This window comes from Prosopis cineraria, unplaced genomic scaffold, assembly GCF_029017545.1.
Source record: "Prosopis cineraria cultivar Desert tree isolate PC_DT_omini unplaced genomic scaffold, ASM2901754v1 PC11, whole genome shotgun sequence".
NCBI classification, from domain to species: Eukaryota; Viridiplantae; Streptophyta; class Magnoliopsida; order Fabales; family Fabaceae; genus Prosopis; species Prosopis cineraria.
In genome coordinates, this window is record NW_026555342.1 from 2,037,521 (window position 1) to 2,065,323 (window position 27,803).

General features: G+C 28.7%; 1 protein-coding gene across 5 annotated transcripts; it reads left to right on the top strand.

Moving 5' to 3' along the window:
- The first annotated feature begins 195 nt into the window (after nucleotides 1-195).
- LOC129285278 (uncharacterized) lies at nucleotides 196-27,803 on the top strand. 5 transcript variants are annotated; one of them, XM_054920878.1, is made up of 18 exons: nucleotides 196-1,260; nucleotides 4,030-4,088; nucleotides 10,531-10,584; nucleotides 17,166-17,323; nucleotides 19,837-20,156; nucleotides 21,823-22,350; nucleotides 22,444-22,541; nucleotides 22,780-22,836; nucleotides 22,978-23,058; nucleotides 23,503-23,586; nucleotides 23,702-23,782; nucleotides 23,903-23,995; nucleotides 24,420-24,467; nucleotides 24,582-24,719; nucleotides 26,478-26,612; nucleotides 27,162-27,305; nucleotides 27,392-27,409; nucleotides 27,539-27,803. In XM_054920878.1, exons 6-18 carry the CDS (start codon nucleotides 22,218-22,220, stop codon nucleotides 27,686-27,688), a joined length of 1,260 nt encoding a protein of 419 aa, XP_054776853.1. In that variant the 5' UTR covers nucleotides 196-1,260; nucleotides 4,030-4,088; nucleotides 10,531-10,584; nucleotides 17,166-17,323; nucleotides 19,837-20,156; nucleotides 21,823-22,217; the 3' UTR covers nucleotides 27,689-27,803. The 5 variants fall into 5 exon arrangements, with proteins under 5 accessions (XP_054776853.1, XP_054776852.1, XP_054776854.1 ...); XM_054920877.1 differs by having other exon boundaries at nucleotides 19,915-20,156; nucleotides 27,392-27,448; XM_054920879.1 differs by lacking the exon at nucleotides 27,392-27,409.

Consider the following 27,803-nt stretch of genomic DNA (forward strand, 5'->3'; position numbering starts at 1 on the left):
AGTGTAAATTATTTAGATAAAATACATATTTACAGTATATAAATCTTAAATTTTAACTAAATATTTTTTAAATAATTATAAAGATGTTGATAAAAATTATAATTTTTATCATTACATGATTCATGAACTTGGGAAAGGTTGAATTAATATAAGGATCATAAGCACGAAGTCGATTTCCTGAGCGGTAATGAAAACCATCCGCATTATTGTCGATGGTTTTGCTTGAATGGGGCAAAGAGGCAATAAATGTCTGCCATGCTTTTTCCTTTATGTTTTCATGGCCCTCGTCATCTCTGAATTGACGGGTCCTCCAGACGCAGACATAATGAATGATTTGGACATGGTGAATGATTTTCAGACTCAACATAAATAAGTTGAGCTGTTTTCCCACTGGCCACTGTTGAGGTCCTTAATTCATGAGAAGTATTTTGAGCTAAGCCGGTGCACTCTCTCCATTCACGAATCACCACAACTCCTTTCTCTCACCAATTTCTGTGTTCCTTGTGGTTAATTTCTTAGAGTTCGCTACTCAGTTACAATAGTTTCTGTTGATCTTCTTCTTTCTTTGACACTCAGTGAGATCTATCTTGTTTCTGTTTGGATCCTCCCTGATCTGTTTGTCTTCATTTATCAACAGTCTTTATTGACCTTCTTATATATTCTTGTTCTTCGACACTTTGTTTGCCCTGCTTCTTAGTATTTGCATTATTCCTCTCTCTTTGATCTATCTAGAGTCCCATTGATTGTTGTTGTTGTTGTTTTAGAAAAAAAATTAGGGAAAAAAAAAAGACGATCTGTGTGCTCTGCTTGCATATTTACTTTGATTTCTCTATAGTTGCTGTACCCATCCTTGTTCTTCTTTGAAAAAGGGAAAAAAAAAAAAATTCAGTGATTAGATCTCTCCATTAATCACTGTTGTTATTGTTCTTCTTTGGAAAGAACTTTTTTTTTTTTTTTTGGTTCTCTGCTTGAATTCCTGATGATATCTGTCTCCAAATCCAATTATTTTAATTTCTGCTGTTAATCTTCTTGTTCTTGTTCTTCCAACCCCAAAAAAAAAAAAAAAATCCCTGTCCAGAGGGTACCTGCCCATCAATCAATCGTCGTTGTTCTTTGTATTGGTTTACTGTTAAAAAAGTAAGGAAAAAAAAAACAAAAAAAAAAAGAAGGGAACAAAAAAGAAAGAGAAGGTGAAGAAGAAGGAAGCCATAAAAGCACACTGAAAAAGGCGTTGAAACTTGAAATCACACAGGATAATAGGTAAGTTTATATCATTTTTTTGCAATATTTTTTTGTATATTCTTATGCTTTATTTTGTTACTTCATTTTGAATGAGTGATAGCCCAACTATATTATATAAAATTTTCATAATTAACTGTAAATATTAAATAATTTAGTTGAAATTATGTAAATATTGAATAACTTAATTATAAATAATAGAAGATGGATTGCAAAATTATTACAACTACTATTTTTTTTAATTTATGATGTAAAATTATAAGTTGTATATAGCATATAAGATGGGTTTGTCAAAATTATCCATAATTTAATGTTTTAAAAATTGAGTTATAAATTTCATAGGATCAATAGTAAATAATGATCAATTATAAAGAAAAGAAAAATTCTTTAACATTATTTATTAGTCATGTTATTAATTTTATTATTGTATATTTTTCTCAATATTTCTCATTAAATATTGATGAGGGAAGCTATATTATAATTTTTTTTTATTATAAATTATATTGTTCCTTGTATATGTTAAAAAATATAATATATTTTTAAATTTTTAAAATGTGATTTTTGTTCTTCTTTTAAAAAATATCTCTTATTAAATGAATTATTTTATATTTATTTTAAGTTAAAATGTTATATTAAATAGGGATAAATAATATTAATTTAAAAATAATTAATTGTTTTATTAGGTTGACATTTAATTAAAAATGTGTCTCCTACTTGCATGTCCATAGATTACCTAATCATATTCATTTTGCTGATGAAAGATTTTAGGTATTTTTCTTAATTTTTACCTTCTGTGCTTGTTTTGTCATTTATTAATGAAGTGTCTAGTTTTACTCAAAAAAAAAAGCACCTCATAATTGAACAATTAATTATATGATAAAGCAGGTACTTTAACAAAAGTATTAGATTATTAACATTATCTTGATTTTTACTCCTATGTAAAAAAAAAAATCAAGGCAAAAAACTTTTAAAAATAGAAAACAAATTTATTATTTTTGAATATTTTTTCTTAGTTTCCTTTAATTTTTATTTTTCTACTACTATTCCTTCCGTCTAAACCAAACCTTAGCTTATCTTTTGCTTCCTTTTATCCTTAATATGTGGCAAACTTGATAAACCTTGTCTTTGTTAAGATATGGCAGTTGTGCCTTAAGATTATTTTTAAAAAAATTATTAGTTTTACTTTTTTATAATTAATAATAAAAATAAATTTTTTATAAATTCAAACAATAATAAATAAACAAAGGGTAAAATTAAAAAATATATTAATTACTTTAAGTTTGTCTTATATTAAGAATTAAATTATAAATTTTTGAAATTAGTCTTATATTAAAGATTGGGGAGTAGATTAATTATATTCCTTCTACCCCACAAAAATAATGTGTTATTGTTAAGGTAAGTCATAAATATTTCATGTAATATATAATATGTTATATGTAGAATATTATTTTGTAAGTTAGGTTTTATGATGATGGGAGAATCACATTCAAGGATTACTCAAAATCTTATTTGCAGGCAGAGATTAATAATAAGTTCTATTCCACATACAATAAGTTCATGATTTCATTTTAATAAAAATTCATTTCATATTTATTATATTGTACAAACAAGTTTTTTGAATTGTTTTTGGATATGATTCTCCTTATAAAGATCTATAAATAATTGATTAGTGACTCGATAAAATATTTATTAAAAATAGGTAATAATTTTTTTTTTGGGTTGCCAACCGATAATAACTCTTATAACTTGATGGTAACATTTATATTTATATTTATAACTTTTTTCCAATGGCATCTTTCCGATAAACTGATGCAGTAGCTTACTTAAACGTAATGTAAAAAATTATATAACCTGGCAATAACATGCTTAATATTGGTGGTAATACCTTATTGAAACTTCTTAAATTTATTTTGAATCATTCAAATCCTGTTACATTTCTTGCTGCTGATCAGTAATTAAAATTAAAATGGAGGGTCATTTTTCCTTTTAACTTTACATGAAGTGTTGTTGGGCATACTAAACTCAATTGTGAATCAATTTTATTTTTTAATATTAAAAATTCTCTCTCTCTCTCCCCTTTACATTAAAAACACTTAATATTCATTTGAGGTCCCTCCATTTTTAATATATTATTATTATTATTATTCTATTGGGTTGATGATCATTTTCACCCTTCAAATTTTATTGAATGGTTAATGAACATTTTGAACTCAAATATTTTATGATAAAAAATAAAATAATATAACGTGGGGTTAACTAATGGTAAATAGATGATGAGAAAATGACAAGATGAAAAAAATATTTTTTAATGTTGAGGGACAATTAATTCCTAATTGAACTTAGGATATTCAGAAACCCTTTGAATAAAGCTGCATGGCATGAAGATGACCTTTAATCCTTTAAATTATTATTATTTTATTATTTAACTAAGTGATACTTTTTGTATTAAAAAATATAAGATATTTTTAATCGAATCACACCTTAATAAAGTAATTATTCATTTTTAAATTAATCTAATCTTTTTATATTTGTCTTTATTTAATAGGGTGTTTCATATTAAAATAAATATAAAATATTTTATTTAATATGGATATTTTTTAAAAATAGAGTAATGATTACATTTTAAAAATTAAAAATATTTTATATTTTTAATATTTAATTTTTTAAAAAATGTTGTATATTTTTGACGGGAGAAAGTATAATGTAATAAAAAATTATTATATTATTATATTTTTTAATTATTCTCAATATCATGGGCGTTATGTAATTATTATTGTTGTGCTTCTTTAGGAAAAAAAACAAAAATCACAGAGCGGACCTTGGCTGGTGGTAAAATCTTTGGGAAAGAGGTTAGTTTCTGAATCTTCGTACCAAAAGTGCATGAAATGCATACAACCAGTATTATCAACATATTTTTTTAATTTTAAAACTGTTTTAAAGTTAATGTCACCGAATAGATTTTTATTAACATTTTTTTAAAATAAAAAATGAGAATAGAAACTAAACATGCTTTTATTTTTGATATTTCTTGTTTTTTATTTATATTAGTTTTTAAGTTGATTTTTTTTTTGAACTTGATCCTACCACTTCTATAAATCGAGTTTTATGCAGTATATATTTAACTTGTTCAACTCAATAAAAAATCAATGAGTTTGTCAAATTTAACAAGCCACTTATGAGTTTAATTGAATGGGCATCTAATACGAGTTTATTAGCTTTTTAATATAATTTTGAAAGTTAGAAATTAAAAATGATAAATTTAAAGTGTCAACTCGTGAATTTAATTAAATTTATATTTAATTTAAATTTATCAATGAATTAAAAATCATGTTCATATAATATAAGTTAAACATGTAAAAACTGTAAATTTGGATGGTCAACTCATGAATTTGACAAAAATGCCTTTTGGTCTATTATTATAATTAAAGTATCTCTAATCATTTCATCGGAATTAAAGAGAGGGGATCAATAATTTTGTTTGAAAACAAAATTAGTTTTTAATTTTATAAAAAATTTTAAATTTACATTACATTTTTTTCATAATTAATAATTATAAAATATAAATAGGATAATATTGAAAAACTTTTTTACTGAACAGTTTGTTCTGTTTTCACTCAAAAAAATTGGAGAACAAAAGAATGAGATTTTACATTCAAAACATGGACACCTCCGATCATTAAAGTTTCTGCCCTTTCAAGGCAGTCTGTCGTTTCCTTGTATTTGAATTCTTCCATTGATGCTTTTGCTTCGTTAATTGTCTTAAGTTTGGGGCTTGGGGAAAGAATTTTTTTTTTTTAAAAAAAAAAGCCCCTGGGCGATGTGAAAATAGCATAGTTCTATTTAAGATCTGTTATGGAGAATCAGGCCAGCAAATATTTATTCATGAAATGATATGGAGATGAAAATATAAGAAGAAACTAATAAAAAATATAATAAAAGGAAAAAAGAATAAAAAACACATTTAATTTTGACAATACCACATTGTTTCAATATCTGGACTTATGGATTTTTAAGAGTGATGAGGGCAATGTAGTATTTTTAAATTTATATTTTCATATTTGGTCTTCTTAAATAATAACTATTTTTAAGATATTTTCCAATAAATATTATTTTCTCTGGATCCTTTGTTAATTTTTTAAAGTAATTAGTTAGTTATTTTTAAATTTTATCATATGTTCTTTCATTTTCAAAATATTCTCTCTTATCTATTATATCATATTATTTTCTAAAACTATCTAAAGTTTTTTCTTAAAATAATAAAAAATTTGCCTTTTCTTTTTCAAATTTTGATCATTTTAAGAGTTTAAATGAATATAATTAAAATATACAAATTAACACCAATACAAATTAAAATATACAAATATAATTACTACTGTTAAAAATATTAAGTATTTTAATATTTAATAATTTAAATACTATTATTTAAAATATTACACCATTTAATTTAATATTTTTGATATTTTATAATTTTATATTAAAAATAAAAGGAATGAATCTCTAAATTCATGAACAGGTTATTTTTTCACTACATTTTTCTCTTCTTAAGTAACTTTTTTGGTAGCACATTAATGAAGCAAGCAATATCTTTTAAATAAACGTTTTTGTTGACATATTGTTAGTCTTGATTGTCATGTTTTTAATTTTATTCCTAGCATTTTTTTTAATGTACAAAGAGTATTATTAGGATAGTGTAATATTTTGGAGGAATATCATTAATTGATTAAAAAAAAGGCAGAAAATGATCAAAAAATTTAAGAAACTTAACAAGTGTTAAAAATATAAGTAAAATTTAACACGCACGCGTAATGATTTGGGAACTGTTTTAGAGAGAAAATCAAAAATTAATATATAGAAAATTTGTAAATTTTGAATGAAGATTTATAAATAATAATATTTAAATTATTAAATATGAAAATATTTAATATGTGGACAATATTTGTTAAATTTTATTTTAATAAAATTTTAAAATACCTAATACTTCTAGAAATAGGCTTTAGAGTATCCAACGCTCTTAAAAAGAGAGTTTAGGAACAATTTAGCATCAAAGACATTGTTATAGTTTTACTTGTCATTGTGCATGAGCCTTATACATATGCCACATTAGTAAGAAACAAAAAAAAAATTAACAGACTCTTAATAGAAGGGCATTTTTGGACCTCCTCCAAAAAGTAGTTTAGGGAAAAGTTATCCTACTTAAGAATATAAGGTGCCCAATATTTTTTAAAAATAAATATAAGAATAAAATTAAACTTTAATTTAATATATATATATATATATATATAGATGTCATCTCATCTTTAACATAAAATGAAGTTTAAAAAGTTTTTTTAATACTCAATATAGGAGAAAGTTAGGACAATCAATAATTTTTTTCATTTTATCCCTTGTTTATTTATAATCATTTGAGTTTTTAAACAACAATTTATTATGTCAGTAAAATTGAAACGTTACAATTTTTTTTACAATATCAAATTTATAACGTATAACTAAAATCGGCCAAAAAAGACTTATAACTAACATTTCTTATTAAGTGTGAAATTAATTAATTTTGTATAATGTTAAAGCCTAAAATAGTATATTGGTGACATATTGTACTTGGGCTTTGACCTTTTTATATGTTTTCGTATTTATTAATCTCCTAAACGTTTTTGTTTTTCATTTATCGAAACCTTCATTGGCGGCATGAAGATTTCAATTACCATTGTGGCCCCACCTCCCCATAAATTTGAGATTTTTACTTTACCTATTTTTTTAAACTATGACATTTGCAAATGTATATTTTGGCTAATAGAATAATGTGATACTATTGATATTTGACTTCTAAAATAATGTGATTATAATGGGCAGGTAAAAATCCCAGTTATAGTGGTTTAAAAAATCATAATTCGTTGAATTCAATTTGTTTTGATATTAATTTAATTTTTCCTGTTTGACGCAAGAAATTCCTTCTATTCATTTTAATTTTGTTTTCATATTTCATATATATATCCATCAGTCATTTGTAGATGCATAAACAGTGAACGTATATGATTCATTTTATTATTATTATGAAAGAGACATGAATTGAAAATTTCAAGAAGACAAATCAAGCTTTGATTAGAAAATTAATCGTAATATATGATTTCCTTTATTACTTATACTTGTTTTCTTATTTTTTAAAATTTTAAAATTCATTGTTTAATTTTTTTTAAAATGCGAAACAGTTTTTCATTATATAGAATTAACAAAATTGTTGACAAATTAATAGCATTAAAATATTACTGTGTAAAAAAGTTGTTTCAAATTATTTCAATGACTAACAACTTCTAATACAACGTATAAAAAATTTAAATAATAATTTATTAACCACTAATAATATTAATACATCTGTAACATGACAAGATTCATAATTATAATATTTATTTTTGGAAATAAAATGTATTGAAATAAAATTTTTCTCACTCCTAATACCTCAACTTCATTATTTTTATTCAAATTTTTTAAGTTATTGTTATTCAAAATTCATTGTACTTTTGATTTATTTCTAATATCGCACGGAATTCAATCTAGTTGTCTTTAATACTTCATCTCTCTCTGTTTTTTTTAATCTTTTTTGACCCAATAGAAAAATTCGTCATCTTTATGTTACTCCACCAGTGTTTTGATGGTTATGATTATTTCAAAGTAAAATTTTATTCTTCCAACAACAAAATGAATGGCTGGTTCATATATGATGATATTATAATATTTTTTATTCTAATAATATGAATAATCTAAAATAAAAATAATAATCTAATTATTATTTTGTAAAAATTGAATTTATTATTTTAAAACTGTCAATAAAAAATTAAATTTAAGCAATCTAAATCTAGTTTGAATTGTGTAGATCTCATTGCAATGATGAGTAAAGACTAGTGTGCAGAAAATTAAATTTAAATGCTTTTGAAACGCATGTAAAATTACCTCGTCTTTGAAAGCAATATTTGCACTATGTCCATGTTGTTGGGTTAAGATTTAAGACAATGTTGCTTTTCAGCGTTTCCAAAGCAATTTAGAAAATTAAACCCGACAAAATAGAATGAATTAAAGTCATATGATCTATTATTAAAAAAGGAATATCTTTTTTTTTCCAACAAAAAAGATGTAAGAAAAATGCTAGATATAGTGAAGAAAAATACAAGGAAAAAGAAGATTATCGGAATATATATATATAGTCAAGATATGCTAGATATAGGGAGATGAAAATGCACGAAGAAAATAAACAAAAAAAATAAGAAAAAGAAAAGGAACAAGAAAACACTCAGAAAATTCTCAAACTTTCTAGGTTTTCCTAAAAATGGAAAAGTAAACCAATCATATTTTAAACTTACCAAACATCACTAATAAAAAAATATTTTCTTGTATGATTTTGAAAATTTGAAATCCTAGAACATGGTCGGTGCATGCATGTGTATGATACTGTAGTGAGTAGTACCTAATTGTATCATATGTGCATGTTAGATGTCAATTATAGAGAACGTCGCTACCCAAGCTGTTGAATCATTGGTGGATAAAGCAATGAATGAAAACCTGAAGTTATTACCACCTTTTGCTTAAATTAATCCAAATTTCACTATTGATTGATAATAATTCAAACTTTGTAAGTTGTTGAATTAAAAAATTATAATGACTGGGTTTTTTTTGAGTTAAGAAACTATAAAAAAACTAAAGTAAAAAAATTATAGATTGAGCTGTTATAAAGAAATAAACTATCAACACTGCATTATTCTTTTTGCAAAAAATAAAAGATTTAGTTATTCCAAATCAATGATTGAAAAAAGTTCAAGAATTAAAAATTATATTTTTCTGTGGTAGCATCCGGTAAAACAAATCTTCCCACTTTTATCCAAAATTTAAAGAATTTAAATTTACAATTCATCTATCTTAATTTTGTATTCAAGTTAAATAAATATTTTATCTTAACTAACATACTCCTATATAAATAACCACGAAATATCTTTAAAAAATCCAAAAAGTATTCAATAACAAAAAAAAAATCACAAATAAAAGCGTGTTCTCATAGCATGAGAATCACAAATAGGCAATTTTTTTTAATACAAGTTAAATACTTTTAAGAAGAGTGCAAATTGGAAAGAATATTTTTGAGTTGTAGAGGCGTAAAAAGCATCCAACTTGAAGAGGATTTTTTTTTAAAGAAAAAAATTGTTGGAAAAAACTGCACTGAAAGTTAAAACACTGATAATTTTTACAATATAGGTAAAAAAAACTAAAATTTTGGGTGGCTCCAAAAGACATTAATGAATATTAACAAATATTGGATTTGCAACCAATCCAATAAAACCAACAAATATTAGTGTAGCTGGTAGTGATTTATTTTATAACTTAAAGTTGTATGAATCACTGCCTATATGAAGATTTTATTAATAAATAATCTGTAAATATATTTTATTGGTTAGTATATTCTGACCCTAACGAGTCTCTAGGATATATCAAACTTGTAGATAAACTTTCATTTATATATATATATATATATAACCAACCCAGAAAAGAATCAACTTTCATTTAATGACCACGCTTTTGCTAACAATGCAACTTATTATTATTATTATTATTATTATTATTATTATTTTTTAAAACAACTCTTTTTGTCACACATCCCGTCATTGGGGGAAATTATAAATAAAGACCTCAAATTTGTAAAGATTATTCTCTGTAACCTTCCCCCCTTAAATATCATAAATAGGATGCCTCTTGAAATTAATTGCTGAATTTAAAAGTAATACTGAGCTTGTAATTTTTTATTATTTATAGGTATTCTCTTATTAAAAATAATCATGATCAGGCAATAGACATAGACACATCTTTTAATGAGGATTCACATTTTAGTTTGTCATGTTGTCAAAGATTAGTCTCATTGGTAGCTTGTATTTTTATTTTGTATGACTTGTAAATCTTTTTATGAGAATTTTTAACACTTATTTTCCTTGTAATTTGTGAATTTCTTGAAAGAACTCGTGGATTTTGATCAACTCCCCCACTTTTGAAATTGACTACATTGAACTTGTGGGTGACATTTGTAAATTTATTTTGTGTAACTGGCAATTTGTTTTAAAAAGAAAAGAAAAAAGATTGAAAAAAAAAACAAAAAGAAAAAGAAAAGGAGGCTTTCATAAGTATTGCAATTACAGTAGCCATATAAATCTTTGAGAGGTAAGTATTTCATATCCATACTCCATGACATGCATTATATATTTTGCATCTTCACACACACACACACAGTGCCTCTTAAACTTTTTTTTTTTTATTTCTTAGATCTTGTTGGTTGGTCGCGTGAAGCATATTTGAAGATTTCGATCCTGTTTCAAGGTGAGTATGCATATTTTTATAATTGTAAATTCTGATTTATTCATAGAAATTGCAGCTTTCTTTAATTATTATAAACCAGGATTGGGTTATGTATATTAATTTTAAAGCTCTTTTCATGTTTTTATATGTTGAACATTTGAATAATTGAAGAAAGAAGAATGCATTCATGAAGATTGAACATTACAACATCTCAATCCTTAACTTTGAAGGAGATACAACAATTCATTCCTTATTTAAAGGGTGAAATACAAAACCCCAAACTATGGGAGCTAAACCTTGAGGGATTACATTGAATTTCCCTATCTCAACACAATGATGTGGCTCCTTTACATAAATTTAGAGATACCACCTAATTAGGTGATTAGACACTAATCACATCCTAATATTCCAACATTATATTTCATATGAATGTTGATATTGACATGGTTTAGCTTCCTGCAGCCAGAAAGTTTCTTGTTCAATATCATGTCAATATAAAAAGAATAATTACTTACATTTTTTTAAGGTTTCATCAATGGTTTAAGTAAGGATGTAAAAATCACAATTAAAAAAATTTATCAACAAACTTAGATTTATTTTTTAATTATTGAGACTTTATTTAAATTGAATAATTATGGTGCAATTTTTTTAATTTTCAAAAGTGATTATTTTATATGGTTAATTTAAACAAAGTGATTTATTGTTTAGAGATTTTATAAAAAAGAATAAGTTATTTTAAACTTATTACAATAATAAAAACACTTTATCTTAAACTTGAAAGTGCCTATATTTCGTGAATCTTTTTGAAAAAGGCTTGTTTTATCATGAGAAGTAATTTATATGTGTGTATGTATTAGTTACATATTGTACTTGGGCTTTGACCTTTTATATATTTTTATATTTAATCTCCTAAACTTTTTTTTATTTTTATTTACCAAAACCTTGATTGGCAAAAAATATATCATTCCAATAAAAAAGAATGAACGGTTCATAATAATGTTACTTTATTTTATATTATAATTTTTAATATCTAAAGTAAAAATAATATTCGAAGTATTACTTTTGTAAAAAAATGAACTTATTATTTTAAAAAATATTAATTAAAAATTTAAATTTAAGCAATCTAAATCTAGTTTGAACAGTCTCATCACAATAACGAGTTAAGAATAGTGTATAGAAAATCAAATTTAAATACTTTTGAAACACACATGTAAAACTACTTCATCCTTAAATAAAGCAATGATTGTTCTATGTCAATGTTGTTGGCTTAAGACAATGTTGCTTTTTAGAGTAACATCCAGTATCCATATTATAGAGTAGTTCATATGAAGAAGAAGTCAATTAATTAACTCTTAGAGAATGGTGCAGTGAAGAACTGTCTCTCCGCCTTTAGTTCTTTTGTAAGGCCTACTAGAAATGAGAGTACAAGTAAAGGAAATTAAAGCTTCCTTATGGCCGTTAAGAGCAGCCAAAAACAGATGCATCTCTTCCTTCTTGTTGCGAGCTTCAATCATTTTGTGGTTACCTTAGCTACTTCAACAATGCACGCACATATCTAGAGGGACCCTCATGATGTTGCGTAGTGCAGTGGGGTAGCGCCTCGACCATTCTATGTTTTCCTGTGCCAATAACAACCCTTTTCTCTCCATTTCATCTACTAGCTTCGCCACCATATCTCCTCTATCGTCGTTCACCACCACATGGAACGTAGTGTCATCGGAGCTGATGATTGGTGTCCTGTGAATACTTCCATCGCTTTGGTATTTCCCCAGAACACTACTAAAAAAATACAAATTAGCAAGAGAAGTTAATGAGTGATTGTTTATTCATCTTTAAAATACCAAATTAGCGAGGAAATTAATGAGGGATGTTGATTTTGTAGCTTAATTTAAAATTAATGAGAAAATAATAAGAAACTGTCAATTCCTATTTAAAATAAGATAATTAGTGAGAAAAATAGCGAGATGCTACCAATCCCTTTATAAAATAAGATAATTAGTGAGATATTTAGTGAGAGATTCTATTCCTAACTAATTATTGCAAAAAAAAAATTTAACTTTTGATAATGACTTTTAATTATATATTTAATTATTTTTATTTAAAAATAAAAATTAAATAAAATATTCATAACAAAATTATTTAATATTTAATATTTTTTATTTTAAGTTGATTTTCATTAATAAAATAATATTTTATTAAAAATATAATATAAAGAATAATTTAAATAAAATATAAATATTTTCAACATATTAACAATTGAAAATAAAATTTAAATATATGTATGTGTATTTTTATAATATATTATTTGATAAACTTATGTAGTTAAGTAATATATATTTAATTTCTCACATAACGACTGCAAGTCTCTTTCAGTTCAACTGCTAAAGAAAGAGAGTATAAGGTTTGAAAGGTAGGAGGTCAAAGGTTTAAGTTTTGACTTTAACGTAAACATAATGAATATGTGACATGATAAGGAGCAAGTGATATGGTGCAAGATAAATAATGACATGTCATGAGTTGTCGCACATATGGCGAGTGATGAGGCATGAGAGGGTAGGTGACATGGTTGTTGACGAAGCACAAGATTGTTGGTGACATGTCACAAGTTGACGCATACATAGCAGGTGATATGGTATCACCATTTTTAAATGTAGGTATATTTAGCAACAGATTAGTGAGGGATTTAGTGAGGGACTATCCCTTGCTAAAGTTAATGAAATTTGGATAGTATTAATGAGGGATGTGGCCCTTGTTAAAAATTAGTGAAGAATTGAATCTCTTGTTAGTTTGCGAGGGAAATATGATCCCTTGCTAAATTTAACGAGCCTTTTTTAGTTATGATTTTTTGTGAGAGACAAAATCCCTCATTAAAATGCAATTTAATAAGGAAAATTGGCATTTAGTGAGGGATGTTAAATTTCATTTTTCTAATGGTGAAACTTCATTCAGTTTACCTTGTAGCATGAGTTGTATAAACTGTGCATTATCATCATAATATCCATACCATTATCCTCTATAAATTGCATTTTGCAGTGATGTAAGAACCAACAACCATGTGTGCCTCTGTGTGTGTTGAACACTAGCTAATTGAGATAGTGGTGGTGGTGGTTGTCACTTAGCTCTCAAAACTCTTCATTTATCCACTGTATTGAACAAGGATGAAGGTAGACATTAAAAGTGAGTCATGAAGCAGGGGTTGAAGAAAGCATCGCTAGGCCCACAAAGAGAATAAATGTCCGTTTGTTTAGATTTAACAAAAGGTGTTGGGTGCTCTGATTTGAATAGTTGATAATTTATTTTACACCCTTTCATAGTATAGGACACCAAATGCTTCTCGAAAAATAGTTTACTATTAATTTACACCTGTACCTTATCGACAAATATACAATCAAGAAATATTAGATAAGGAGATGAAAATAAAAGAAAAAAATAATATAAAAAAATATAAGGAAAAAGGGAAACAAGAAAACATTAAGAAATTCTCAAACTTTCCTACTCCTTTCACATCACATTTTTTGTGATGTATGTTTTTCTAAAAATGTAAAAGACAACAAATCATATTTTAAAACTTACCACACATAACTAACAAAATATTTTTCCTATATACTATTGAAATCTTGGAACATGGTCGATGTAGTTGAAACATATATATATATATATATATATATAGTAGTTCCTAATTATGTCACATGCATGTTAGATGCAAATTCCAGAAGGCGTCACTACTCATGTTGCCGAATCATTAGTAGATAAAGCAATGAATGAACTTAAATACTTGTGTTGTTACAAGAGCTACGTTGATGACTTTGAAGGGGAAAAGACAAGTTTGAGTGTAAGAAGAAACACAGTCCTTAAAGATATTAAAGAAGCCAAAGACAAAAATAAAGATTAGATTAAGGATGATGTCTAGTTGTCGCAAGACAAAGCCAAAGGTCTCAGACAAGAAGAAACAAAAGAAAAGAAGAAATGGTTTGGCTTAGTTACTAATTGCTTTTGGCAGTACAAGCGAGGAAAGGAGTTGGAAGGGAAGACACAAAGGATTAGGCAACTAATTGATGAGAGTAAAAATTTCACTCACGTTGCACGTTCGACTGGGCCTCCGGATATTAAGTTCTAGTCTTCTCAAAATTTTATGCATTTTGAGAATAGAAAGTTGAAATTCAAACAACTTAAGGAGGCATGCAAATTGAAAGATGACAAGAAGTGTATGGTTGGTTTGTATGGGTTAGGGGGGACAGGAAAAACCATAATGGCAATAGAAGTAGGTAAAGAAGTTGTAGCATCAAAAGATTTTGATAAAGTTATCTTTAGTGTTGTCTTAAAGGATCCAAACTTGAAAAAGATTCAAGAAAACATTGCAAATCAATTAGGCTTGCCAATAGGTGAAAATAATAGGTGAATCTGAACAAGCACAAAGTTTGTGGAAGAGGATATTTGAAGGTGGAGAAAATATACTTATAATATTGGATGACATGTGGGAAGCGCTTACACTTCAAGACATAAGGATTCTTCCTGGCAATCATGACAAGGGTTGTTGTGTTGTTTTGGTGACCACACGTCAATGGAAAGTTTGTAGAGACATGGGTTGCCATGAGATTATTAAACTTGAGGTCTTGAATGAAAAGGATGCATCTAATCTTTTCCTATCTTTTGCTGGCATCAACACGGATAGTTCTTCCAATGATTTTGAGGATATGGCTTTAGATATTGTGGATGAGTGTGGAAGATTATCAATCGCAATTATAGCAGTGGCAAAAGCATTGAAATTTAGGCCTATAAAAGATTAGGAGGATGCTCTGGAAAGATTGTGAAATTATGAGCCAATACATGATGTTAATGAAGATTTGAAGGAGGCTTATAATTCTTTGAAATTAAGCTATGATAATTTCAAGAATGAAAAAGCCAAACAACTCTTCCTCTTATGCTCTCTCTTCCCAGAAGATTATGAAATACCTATAGAACTTTTAACTAGAATTGCTATAGGTTTGGGGCTTTGTGGAGAAGTTAATGGATACTCTAAAGCAAGAAGTCAATTCACTCCAATTAAAAATGAGCTCATAGATTCTTGTTTATTATTGAAGTCTGGACATGAATATGTAAAGGTGCATGACTTAGTTCGAGAAGTTGCTCTGTGGATTGGAAACAAACAAGTTCAGGCCATCATGGATTCCAACACAACTTTAATAGAGAATATCCAATATTCATCGTGGAACATAAAACACTTCCCTAGTCATTTTCGTGGTGGTAAACTTGAAGTTCTTTTAGCTTGGATAGATGGAAGTGATGAAAAACAAGTTTCAGATGCTTTGTTTGAGGAGAGTAGAGACCTTAAAGTTTTGGTTTTAGAAAAACTAAATTGGCTAAAATTGCAAATCTCAGCTCTATCTTTGCTTCAAGCACTTTAGGCATTAAAAAATGTTCAAACTCTAACAATAAAATCATTTGAATTGGGAGATATATCTATTCTGGAAAGCTTGAAAAGCCTCATTAGTCTTGAATTGATTGAATGTTCAATTATTGAATTTCCAAATGAAATTAGAGAGTTGGAAAAATTGAGATTGTTGGAGTTGAGGGATTGTGAAATTGAAAGAAATAATCCTTTTGAAGTGATTGGAGGATGTTCGCAGTTAGAAGAGTTGTATTTTGTTAGTTATATTGATCAACTTGACCATGAAAAACTTTCTCAAATTACAACCCTTCCAAAATTCCAAAGGTATCATATCAGGATCTCAAGTGATCGTGCTTATGAAGTTGATTTTTCAACATCTAAATATTTCAATTCAGAAAAGTTAGGAAAAAATTTCTCTGATAAAATATTTATATTCTTAATAGCAGGAGCAAAAATTTTGGAGTCAATAGAAAATAATGATAACAGAGGATGGGCAAATATTGTTCCTAATGTTGTTCCTGTAGAAGAAAAAGGCCTGAAAGATTATTTAACTAAGCTTTATTTGGAATCTTGTTTTGAGATAAAGTGTCTGGTTTATACAGAGCATCTTCGATCTACTATAACTATCTTTTCTAAGTTAGTTGAGCTGCAACTTCATGAAATGTGTATAGGAGAATTATGTTGTGGCCCTTATCCTGTTGACTCTTTGAAGCAACTAAAGAATCTAAAATTAATGGGATGCCAAAAACTAGAAGGGACATTATTTAGGGGAAAGCTAGAGCTGGATAATCTTGAGTCCATAAACTTAGAGGATTGTTCAATGACATGTCTTTTTCATCCATCTACAATTCAAAGTCTTAAGCAGCTAAGGCAATTGGAGATTTGTGAATGTTCTCAATTGAACGCATAGTAGAAGAGATGATAGATGATCATGATGATACTAAGCAACAGAGCTATGAGGTAATCTTTTCAAAATTGGAATCTCCTCAAGTTCAACTTTGTGGAGAACTAGAATTTATATTGCCAAGTTGTTTTTGTGAAGATTTTCCACTAGTTAAAAGTGTGGAAATCATGAAATGTGAGAAGCTCAAATACATATTTGGGCAATATCCAAGAGAGAGAGATTTGCATCAAATGGAAAAAGAAACTGTGCTCCAATTGCTAGAACAAGTGATAATCTGTGATGTACCAAATTTCATAATCATGTATGCAGAATGTTATCTGCCCTTGCCTTGTGCTGAAGTGCAAAAATTGAAAGAGGAAAGCAACAGTTTATCAAGGGGTCTTCTTTGTTGTTTTTGGCCAAAATCAAATGCCTCAACTATACATCACCCTTTCTCTTCTAATGCCCCTGATCTCAACCACATCCAGGTACTCATCTCTCTCACTTTTTCCCCACAATTGGTATACAATTCTTTGCATTAGGAATTAATACAATCGAAAATGAAAAATTACACCACGGCATATGGAGTTTATAAATTATTAATAACTTTTAAACGATTATGAGACATTATATACTTGTAAATTAATCACCTTATTCTTTATTTTTTTTTAAGTCTTCATGATATTGGATGAGTGGTCCAAATATTCTTTGTTGAACTTTTTATAGTAAGATAAGAATAGGAACAATTAGTCTTAAGTGATAAAATTATTAATTTATGTATTTTCTTTCATTTAGGACACTGGATGCACGTAGAAAATTGCAAAAAATTGTCCAAATATGTGCCGCGAATTACTTGTAGTTTCTTTATGCTCCAGACTTGTATTTTCGCATCAAGCTTACTATAGCGTTTGTTTTTGTCCTGCAGTTTATGTTATTTAACATAGATCCATGAATACGGCCAGGCTTCATAGCTTCTCATTTAAATTCGTTTTTCTGGACTTGCATTGGACAATTGAAAAATTTTAGTGTAACTGAATTTCTTAGCCCACCCTATTTAAGCATGTAAAAAAAAGACTCGGGCAGCTCATTTGGGCCTTTTAAAAAGGGGTTTGAGCAACCCATTTATGCCCATTTTCATTTTATCCCTAAAAAATTATTTTAAATTTTTAAATTAAATATATACTTTAAATATATGTTTATATTTTTAAATTAGAATTAGTATTATTTATTTTTAATTTTGAAAATTATAATTTGTATTTTATATTAAAAATATGTAATATTATAATGTAAAAATTAAATTTTAAAAAATTAAAAATATATAAAACATATAAAAACGAGCTTATAAACTTGTCCTTGAACACATTGAATAAGAATCGAATTTCAGAAAATAGTTGATTTTAGGATAACCAAGTTTATGGGCTAAAACTCATAAGGGCATGAACTTGATCCATCCATCTTCTGACTCTAATTTTAACAAAGAAAAGGTAATATGTCAAAATCAAAGTGCCTGGTGGTAGTTCAACAAATTTAATTGTGTATGTGTGCATATACAACTTCCTATCTCTTCTGTAGGATATTTTTTAGAAACATTTTTTTTCCTCAAAATAAGACATACTTTGGGATATTAATTACATTTTTTAGTATTATTTCTATTTAAATTCATTAACTATGAGAAAAAATATAATACAAATTTAAATTTTTTTTATTTAAATAGGAGTAAAATTGAAAGTTTATTATATTTTTAAATAAAAAGAATAAGTTAACTACGTATCCTTAATTCTGAAGAGATAATTGAATGTGCCTTATAGTAGGGATGAGAGAGAGTATATATCAATGATTGTGTGAAAGAACTAATTGTTTATATATACTGTTCTTGTTCTATTTATAAGAAATGTTTTGTGCAAATAAAAATGAAAATAAAATGTGATTTGAATTATAAGGTGTCAAACAAAAAGATGAAATGAGATTCTAATTTGATCGTTTAACTTTAGGAAAAATATGCCCAAATAATAAGACTCACTGAATATAAAAAATAATAAGGACTCTTAATGGGATTGTAATTCAATTAAAAATATTTTATATTTTTAATAGATGGGGTGTGTGTGTATAGAAACTATTTGTCTTGGGACATGTTATGTTTGTTTGAGTTGGATTTTCATTTTCGTGCATATAATATAATGCAAACGGTTGAGCCATGGAGCCAGCTCCTGGCAAATTCTTGCCTCATTATTCACCGTTTTAATGAAGTTTTTAGAGTATTGGAAATTTGTTCTTAATAATTTAACAATTTAGCATATGAGGTGTAAGTGGTATATTTTAAAGTAATTTTGGCATCTATCTTTGTTCAAATTGAAAAGAATAGAAAATGCATCTTGAACGAAAAAAGAATGCTTGAACTTTAATTTCTTTTATATATATTTGAAACTAAAATTTAGATTTCTTTTATATCCTAATGGACCGCTTTAGTCTCTTGTAATATAACGAACCAGTGTTCGAATTCCTAATGAAAAAGATCTCTGCATTTAATACCCTACATGCTTCAAATAGGATTATCTTGAAAACTAACAGTGTTATATATTTAAAATTAGAATGGCAGAAAAAAAAAATCAAATTTTCAATGCAAATTAATTGTCAAATTAAGAAAAAATAAAAATTTCTCTCAAGCCTGACAAATGTTTGAATGTAATACAAGCATCATCAAAGGTGAAATATGTCGTGGAGAGAGCTAATGAAATTTTTACACCACCTTTATATCCATACAATAGTTTGAGAAAGATGCATATACAAAGATTTTCTGAGTCGAAGTCACTCTTTACCCTCTCTGTTGCCTCATCATTAAAATTTTTGGAAAAGTTAAGAGTGAAGGAGTGCAATGCACTGGAGCATATAATAATAGACGAGGGGCGTTATGGTCATGATGATATAAATGTTAGCTCCATCTTTCCCAAATTAGAGGAGTTTAATGTCTATAACTGTGGCCATTTGGAATATGTATTCCCAGCTTTTTATTCAAAAGACTTCCAGCATTTGAAAAATGTGACCGTCGATGAGGCTGAAAAGATGAAATATGTATTTGGAGGATGTGATGCGGATCTGAATCATAATGTTGACACTACTTATGAACTTCATCTCCCAGCTCTGGAAAGCCTACACCTTTACAGTGTACCAAACATGTTTGGTATTTGCACTGAGAACTATTATGTGAAGGCACCACATCTACAAGATATTAGTTTGAGAGAATGTCCGCAACTTCCCTTGCAAACTATGGAATTTTGAGTTGATGTGCAAACTAAACAGCAAGATGATCTCTTCAGGAGAAAGGTAAGCCTCTTTATTCAACTTGTTTTTCCAGTCTATTAATATATACCAAAAGGATATTAAATTTATGGTTTTTTAAATATTTTCGCATGTCAGAGATTTTATTATTTATATGTGGCACCATGCGTGTGTTGATTTTGGTTTCTTATCCAAGCATATGCCCTCTAATACCTGCATGTACCTTTTTCACATAAGGCTTTCTTCACTTTAAACATTTGTGACTCTATTTTCCCTCATCATTTTGCGTTTTCTTTTATTGAAGTATTTAAAATGTTGAAAATTTAGAATTTTCAATATAGAATATAGCATATATTTACAATATATAATTTGCCTCTAGGTATATTTGTTTAAATTGAAATGCATAAAAAGAAAGAGGGGAAATTAAACTTCTTTTATATTTAAAGCTAACTAGCATTTTTTATTTGGAAGAGGATAATTAAACGAGAAGTTAAAAAGCTTGTTTAAATGTAAAATGTTTTAAAAATTATATCCCATTTTTCTTTGGTCCCACTATATATATATAGACAAAACAATACTTCTTATTTTTTTTTTTCAGTATACAAAAATATTAATATATTATATTTTAATCTTTTGAAGGGATAATTTTCAATATAGAATATAGCATAGATTTAAAATATATAATCTACACCTAGGTATAACTGTTTAAATTGAAAAGAATAAAAAAAGAGGGAAATGTCAGTTTAAAATTCTCTTATATTTAAAGCTATCTAACATTTCTGGTTAGAATAATAGAATTAGATGAGAAGTTAAAATAGCTTGTTTAAATGTAAAATGTTTTAAAAAGTTAAAATGGAATTTTTTTTTATGAAATTAAATTGCTTTTAAGGTTCTTCACTAATATATTCTTAGAGCTGGTAATTGGGTCAAGCCCAACAGGCTAGCCTGAACCAGCTCAAAAAAATTTAAGGTTGGGCTTAAAAAAATATTATTTTTTTACCCGAATAAGCTCAAAAAAATTAAGGTCAAGCTCGATCAGGTTTAGCCTTGACCCGAATACCCAAATAATTTTTTAAATATATTAAATATTAATTAATTTTTTAAGTATCAAAAAATATATTTATATTTTTTATAAAATAAAATAATTAATTTTAAAGTAAAAATTTAATTAAAAATAATTTTAAAAAATTCAGGTATTCAAGCCATGCTTGACTATTTGGACTTTTCAGAGAGTTGAGCCTGTTAGGTTCGATCTAATAGGCCCATCCCGCTCAAATTCTCATCTCTAATATTCTCCATATTCCATTTTTCTTTGGCCTCATCAACTTTTATATATATATATATATATATAGACAAAACAGTACTTTCTGACTTATTTTGTAATATACAAACATATTAATACATGATATTTTAATTTATTGAGGGGATAATGAAATTTTTGTTTTCTTAAGCTTGCCCTAGTCGATTTTGTTTTAAAAGTATAATCTTTATCGATTAGGTTTCTAAAATTTCATAGCCATATGTAATTAATCCTCATGGTTTAAAGAGAAAAAAATGCTATGAAAACTAATTGTATTTGATTATAAAACTTTAAAAACTTGATTGGTAAAAATTAATTATTTGTGAATGAATTAAAAGTTTTATTATCTAGTTATTATAAAGAATTCAAATGTGTTGAGAAAAAATAATAACATGTTTGGACGGAATGCAGGAATCGAAAGTCAGGAGTGATCTTAATAAACCTCATGGATATTTTGTTCCACCATTATATCAATGTAATTTGAGAAGTATATGGATAGAGGGATTTTCAGAGTTGAAGTCACTTTTTATCCTCTCCATTGCCTCATCCATGAAATTGTTGCAACGGTTGGTAGTCAAGGAGTGCGATGCACTGGAGCAGATAGTAAAAGATAAGGGGCATCACGGTCATGATGATGATACGATTATCATCAGCTCTATGTTTCCCAACTTACGCCATGTTGTAGCCTATAAATGTCGCAACTTGAAATGCCTATTTTCTATGTCCACGTATTGTAAGCTTCCAAAACTACTGGTGTTGGACAAGTCTTTGAATGCGAGCAAGCAGTTAAATTCCAAGAGCCGACCATGACAGATGTGCTTCCAAGACTAATTGGAATAAGACTTGCAAATCTGCCACCACTTCATACTATCTGTCACGAACTTGTTCTCCAAAATCCCAATTTCTCTTTAACTTCAGCTAATGACAGCAGTAAAGAACGTAAGTATTAGCATAGATGTAGTTTATCACAGTTGCTGAATGCTATGATTTGTTCCTCTCTACTATTGAAATTGTTTTTGCTTAATTGCGCAGTGTATGCTTTGGCTTCATCATTATTTCGTCGGGAGATTCTCTTGGAAGATGATCACTACTTCTTTTATGAAAAACTTGTTCAGCGTTGGACTTTCGAGGTGAGTACCAAACTTTATAAAATAGCTTAATCTGATGGAAGAGAAAAAAACACAAGGATGCCATAAAATAACCTTTTCACACCAAGCTTAACTAACTTATATCAAATTCATCAATACATAAATATAAAATTTTGCCCTGCTACTACTCATTTTGGTATAAAATCAATAGGTCCACAACTTTTCCTATTGTGTGGGCCAGGATTATTACTAATCATCATTTTCTTTATATCATGTTCAGGCGTCGAGAAACAGGACAAAGCCAGAACAGGGCAATAGTTCTTCAAATCTAGCAAATGTATATAAATTATACCTCCCTCTACATTTAATAAATCCAGTGCCTATTCTTTTCTCTTTTATTTTGTGGGCTAAGATTATTGAAGTTTATCAGTGACTTCAACTCATTTGATCTCTTTGTATACGTTTGGTAATTGCGCAGAGGGAAGAGGCATCCCAGGAGATTGTTGAAGACGACTCCGCAATCCACAAGCAGTATAGTAGTTTGCCAAATTTGAGAGAGGTACGAACATAATGCTTGTTTTGATAAAACAGCCTCATAACCCAACAAACAATTTCTCTCTCTCAATAAACCACAAATAGAAGCAAATAAAAATGTTGAAGACTGATTTTTTTATCTCGAATTAAGATATTGTGAGGGTCATTCCTCAACAAACAATCATGATTGAATCACTGGCCACAAGCAAGATTACCATGTACCTTTTCTATTTAAAATAAATTACTTAACTTTATGTGGCCTTTTGAATGTTCATCTTCATGAAGAATAAGTTTGCTAGCAAAAAAGCTAAGAATGAGAGGATCATGATTTATAAACAAGCATTACGATGAAAAAGACTTTTATTTTCGAATGTTCTATGATTATGATGTTCATTAACGATTTCACTTGTTTTACTTTGTTTTTTTTTTTAATAACTCTTACTTCTTTATATCTTCTATTTTTCTTCAGATTGAAGAAGAAGGATCTCAAAATATTATCAGAGAAGACTCAGCAAGGCTAGAACATGCAAATGCTTCACCAAATTTGGAAAACGTACTTACATCATATTTTTCTATATCTAGCAAACTTAAGAGACCAACTAATGGTAAAGGAGAATTATACTTCAAACTCATTTTATTTTCTTTTTATATTTTTTTCTGTTGTTTAGAGTGAAGAAGCATCAAAGAGGATTGCTGAAAAAGACTCCACCGCACACAAACAGAGCAGTAATTTGCCAAATATGACGAAGGTCCGTGCATTGTGCTTTTTTCTTAATATAATAACACAGACTCAAACCAATAAGTAATTTCATCTTGATTAATCAATAAGTGGTTGTTTAGTAACTTAAACATATTTTATGGTTGCGCAGAATATGAATGCAACAACAAATGAAATTGTTGAAGAACAAGAACAACTTTCTAGTTCACATACAGCGGCAACTTCCTCGTCTAATTTGGATATGGTAAGGGTCATTTCTCAACAAATACTTTCATTAGAACTTATTGAGCTTTTTCCAATTCTTAATAGTAATGACTTTGTTTTATATATAAGAGTTGGTAGGATCCTTCGATGCACCACTTGGTTATACATTACAAGTTTAGCTATTAATGAATACTGCTTCTGAATACATGGCACTAACTGCAAATTAATTTACTATTATGTACTATGAAATAGATTGTTCATGAAAGCTTAGAGCTAAGTGTTCAAGAAGGTTCTAAATTAGATGGAGCTATCAAAGAAAATCAAATCATGAATTCAAAATCAGGCAATGCATCACCAACATCATCTATAACTCCTCGGGAAATAAATCTCCACCTATAAGAATATAGTCCTTCCTGATAGTGTCACAGAAATATCAAACTTACATGTCATTTGGTGTTATGCAGGAAGTTGAAGCTGTGAGAGAAGGCCTTTCATCTGAGAAAAATGACACAGTGAGTTCATCGACTCCTTATGAACTAAAAATCTCAACTCCATGCTCATTAACTTCTACGTACTTGAAGCTTACATCAAACTAATCTATTTCTTGGTGGTTTCTTCTGTCATAGAACAAGGAGAAAATAGAGGCAAGTGCTCAAGAAAGTCCAAAATTAGAGGAAGCTGTAATGTCAAATGAAGTCCAGGATTCAAAACTCAAAACCATACCTGCACCATTTGGTAGTCCTTTACAAGTTGAATCAGCACAAGTAAGATTATCATCTTTTATTTTCATATACAAATTGATGCGGTGATCTTTAAATATTCATGCTCATATGGGCGATGAGTTTGTTAATTGTGAGCAAAGATTTATAAAGTTTGTTAGGTTGCATTTAGATGGGTGGATTTAAATTGAGAATTTGAATTTAAAATCTCATATTTGAAATTGATAAATTTTAAATTTTTTGTTTGGATGATGTAAAAAAATTTTAAATTATAATATTAAAATCCTTTGTTTGAATTCAAAGTAAAATTCTTAACTTTAAATTATATATTTGAATTTAAAAGAAATTTGGATAACATTGGCAGTTAGTTCCTAGTCAAAGTCGACTGTTTGAATGGCCAGCTTTTGTCGGGACTAGACTGTTAACGCCAACTGGGATTAGATTGACAATGATGATTGGGATGAGATGGTTGACTTCCATCAAAATTGGATTGACGGTGATGACTAGGACAGGGCCAATGGCAATAATCGGGATCGGACGGCGGACTTCCATTGGGATAGGACTGACGGTGAGGACCGAGACCTTACGGCCAACTTCCACTAAGAGGTTACTGGGATAGGATCATTGCTGCCAACCAGCATTGTGCTTGCAACTAGGATCAAATAAACGGCTCGCACCGTGACTGGGTCAACGACTTTGGCTGGGACCGAACTAGCGACTTCGACTGAGATTAGATTGCTAACGATTTGCTCACGGTCAGCGCCGGCTGTCCAATCCTATTCAGCACAAATCGCCTGGTCCCAATGGAAGTCAATCGTCCTGTCCCAGTTGTCGTGGTCAATTCAGTCTCGGTAGATGTCGACCATCTTCTCTCGGCCATCGTCATCGGTCTGGTCCAAGTGGAAGTTGTTCATCCAGTCCCCATTGTTGCCTTCAGTCCAGTCCCGATAAAAGTTGGTCATCTCATCCCAATCATCACTGTCGGTCGGGTTTCAATGGATGCCGATCATCAGTCCAGTCTCCGTGGATGTCGGCGGTCCAGTCCTGGTCAACTGCACTCCAATCCCTACTGGTGCATCGGTGGTCCAGTCCCAGTCAACTGCACTAAATCCCTACTGGCGCAAGCGGTTCGATCCCAATGGTAGTCAGCTATCTAGTCTCAATTAGAGCCGGCGATTCAGTCTCGATCAACGGTGGCAGCATTGTTCCGCAACTTCTGCGGTCCGGTCCAATTACAATTGCCTAGCCAATCAAGCCTTCGTGGATTTGGATCAAATTACACAAGAGATTGAGTTAGGATTTAAAATGATAGGGGTTTAGAAATGATTTCAAATTATAAAGAGATTGATGTAGAAATTGGATCTAAATTCATACATTTTTAATTGCCTAAACAATGGCTTTGGCTCAAATCCAAATCTAAATCTAAATCCATATATATCCGAACATAGCATTAGTGAATTCAACTCATTTTATTTCTCTTGAGATTGTTTACAATAATCTAAAGAGGGTCTTGAAATTCTTTAGAAACGCATTCATATTTTATACAGAATCAATAATTCCATCATCTGATCATTTGGACATTATGAGGGTCTTTCCTTAGCAAATGCTTTCAGTTGCATGTCCATTGAGCATTTTTCAATAAGGCAGCAATGTGGGAGTGAAAATGGCTTAATAGTAATGGTTAATTATGTTCTTTTTATGAGTTAGTAGGAGTTTCTGATGCTCCGTTGGGAATCAGATTTGATGTTGACAGTAAACTAATCATTTCTTAATTTGTGATTTACTGGCATTCCACAAACTAAGGAAACAATGGAGGAGGCAAATGTTCTAAAAGGTCAAAGATCAGGGGAGGCTGTGTTGGCAGATGAAGTCATGGATTTAAATCTTAGCAACATATCCTCGCCATTTTCTAGTGCTTCACAAATTGAATCACCACAAGTAAGATTATCACCTTTTTAATATAAATTAAATGACTTAAAATTTAGGCAGATTTTTCAATATTCATGTTCATGAAGGATAAGTTTTCCAGGGAAAAAAAATTGAGAATGAAACAATCATGATTGATCAGCAAGCACTAGTTGAAAGAGGGTTTTATTTCCATTAGAAGATTAATATCTTTGTTAATAACCTCAAATCTTCCTTCTTCTTTGTTTTTTTGGTTGAACAACTCTTTTACTTCTTTATATATTTTATTATTGTTAACAATGAAAAAGAAGCATCATAAGAGATTGTTGAAAAAGACTTGACAATGCCAAAACAGAACAATGCTTCCCCAGATTTGGACAATATTGTACACATATTATGCTTATCTGTAATCAAGCATAAACCAAATAATGATTTCTCTCTTACCTTATTTTCCTATTAAATCAAGAATTTTTAATTTTGTATGCTAAGATTACACGTTAAAGAATATAGCTTTTGAAGAGATGGCATTAAAAGTAAATTTCAAACTAATTTACTATGTACCATATATATGCTATGCAATAGGTTGCTAAGGAAACAATGGAGCCAAATGTTCGAGAAGGTTCTAAATTAGACGAAGCCAGCAAAGCAGATCAAATCATGATTTCAGATTTAACCAACACAGTCCCAACAAAATCCGCTATTCCTTCAAAAAATAAATCTCCACATGTAAGAATTTATATGGGCCTTCTTGACATGAGTCGAGTTTATCCTAAATGCTTTGTGATGGTTTTTGCTAATTTATGTTTGTTTAGGTTAATTTGGTTCACAAAGTAAGTCCATCAACTAATACACAAATGATCTCTCAATGTGTAAATAACTACTTTTATCACTCCCCTCCATTACTGTTATTACTTTATTGATTTTTGTTGAGATTAATTTTTCTGGCTTTGTGGTCTTAGGTCCCTTCAATCTCTGCTCATGGCAAGCCTCAAATAGAAACTTCAACTGCTCCCTTAGAACTAGAGTGCTCACATTCAGACCTACCAGATATTTCAGCAACTACTGAATCGGCACAAGTCTGGGTTTACTGCATTAGTTTTAGGATGTAAAATTTTTCTTCTTTTGAAATTTTATGTACTAATGCTGAAATAAAGTATAGTTTGATGTCATCAACTCGTATGTATGTATGAATGTTAAATACATAATAAATTTATTTTTAATTTA

Bases quoted from the DNA above. Each gene is read 5' to 3' on its own strand.
- LOC129285278 (XM_054920877.1), top strand. From the start codon at position 22,218: ATGACAGATGTGCTTCCAAGACTAATTGGAATAAGACTTGCAAATCTG. The intron at 24,468-24,581 runs GTGAGTTCATCG...CTTCTGTCATAG, and splicing joins CATCTGAGAAAAATGACACA to AACAAGGAGAAAATAGAGGC. The intron at 26,613-27,161 runs GTAAGATTATCA...GCTATGCAATAG, and splicing joins CACAAATTGAATCACCACAA to GTTGCTAAGGAAACAATGGA.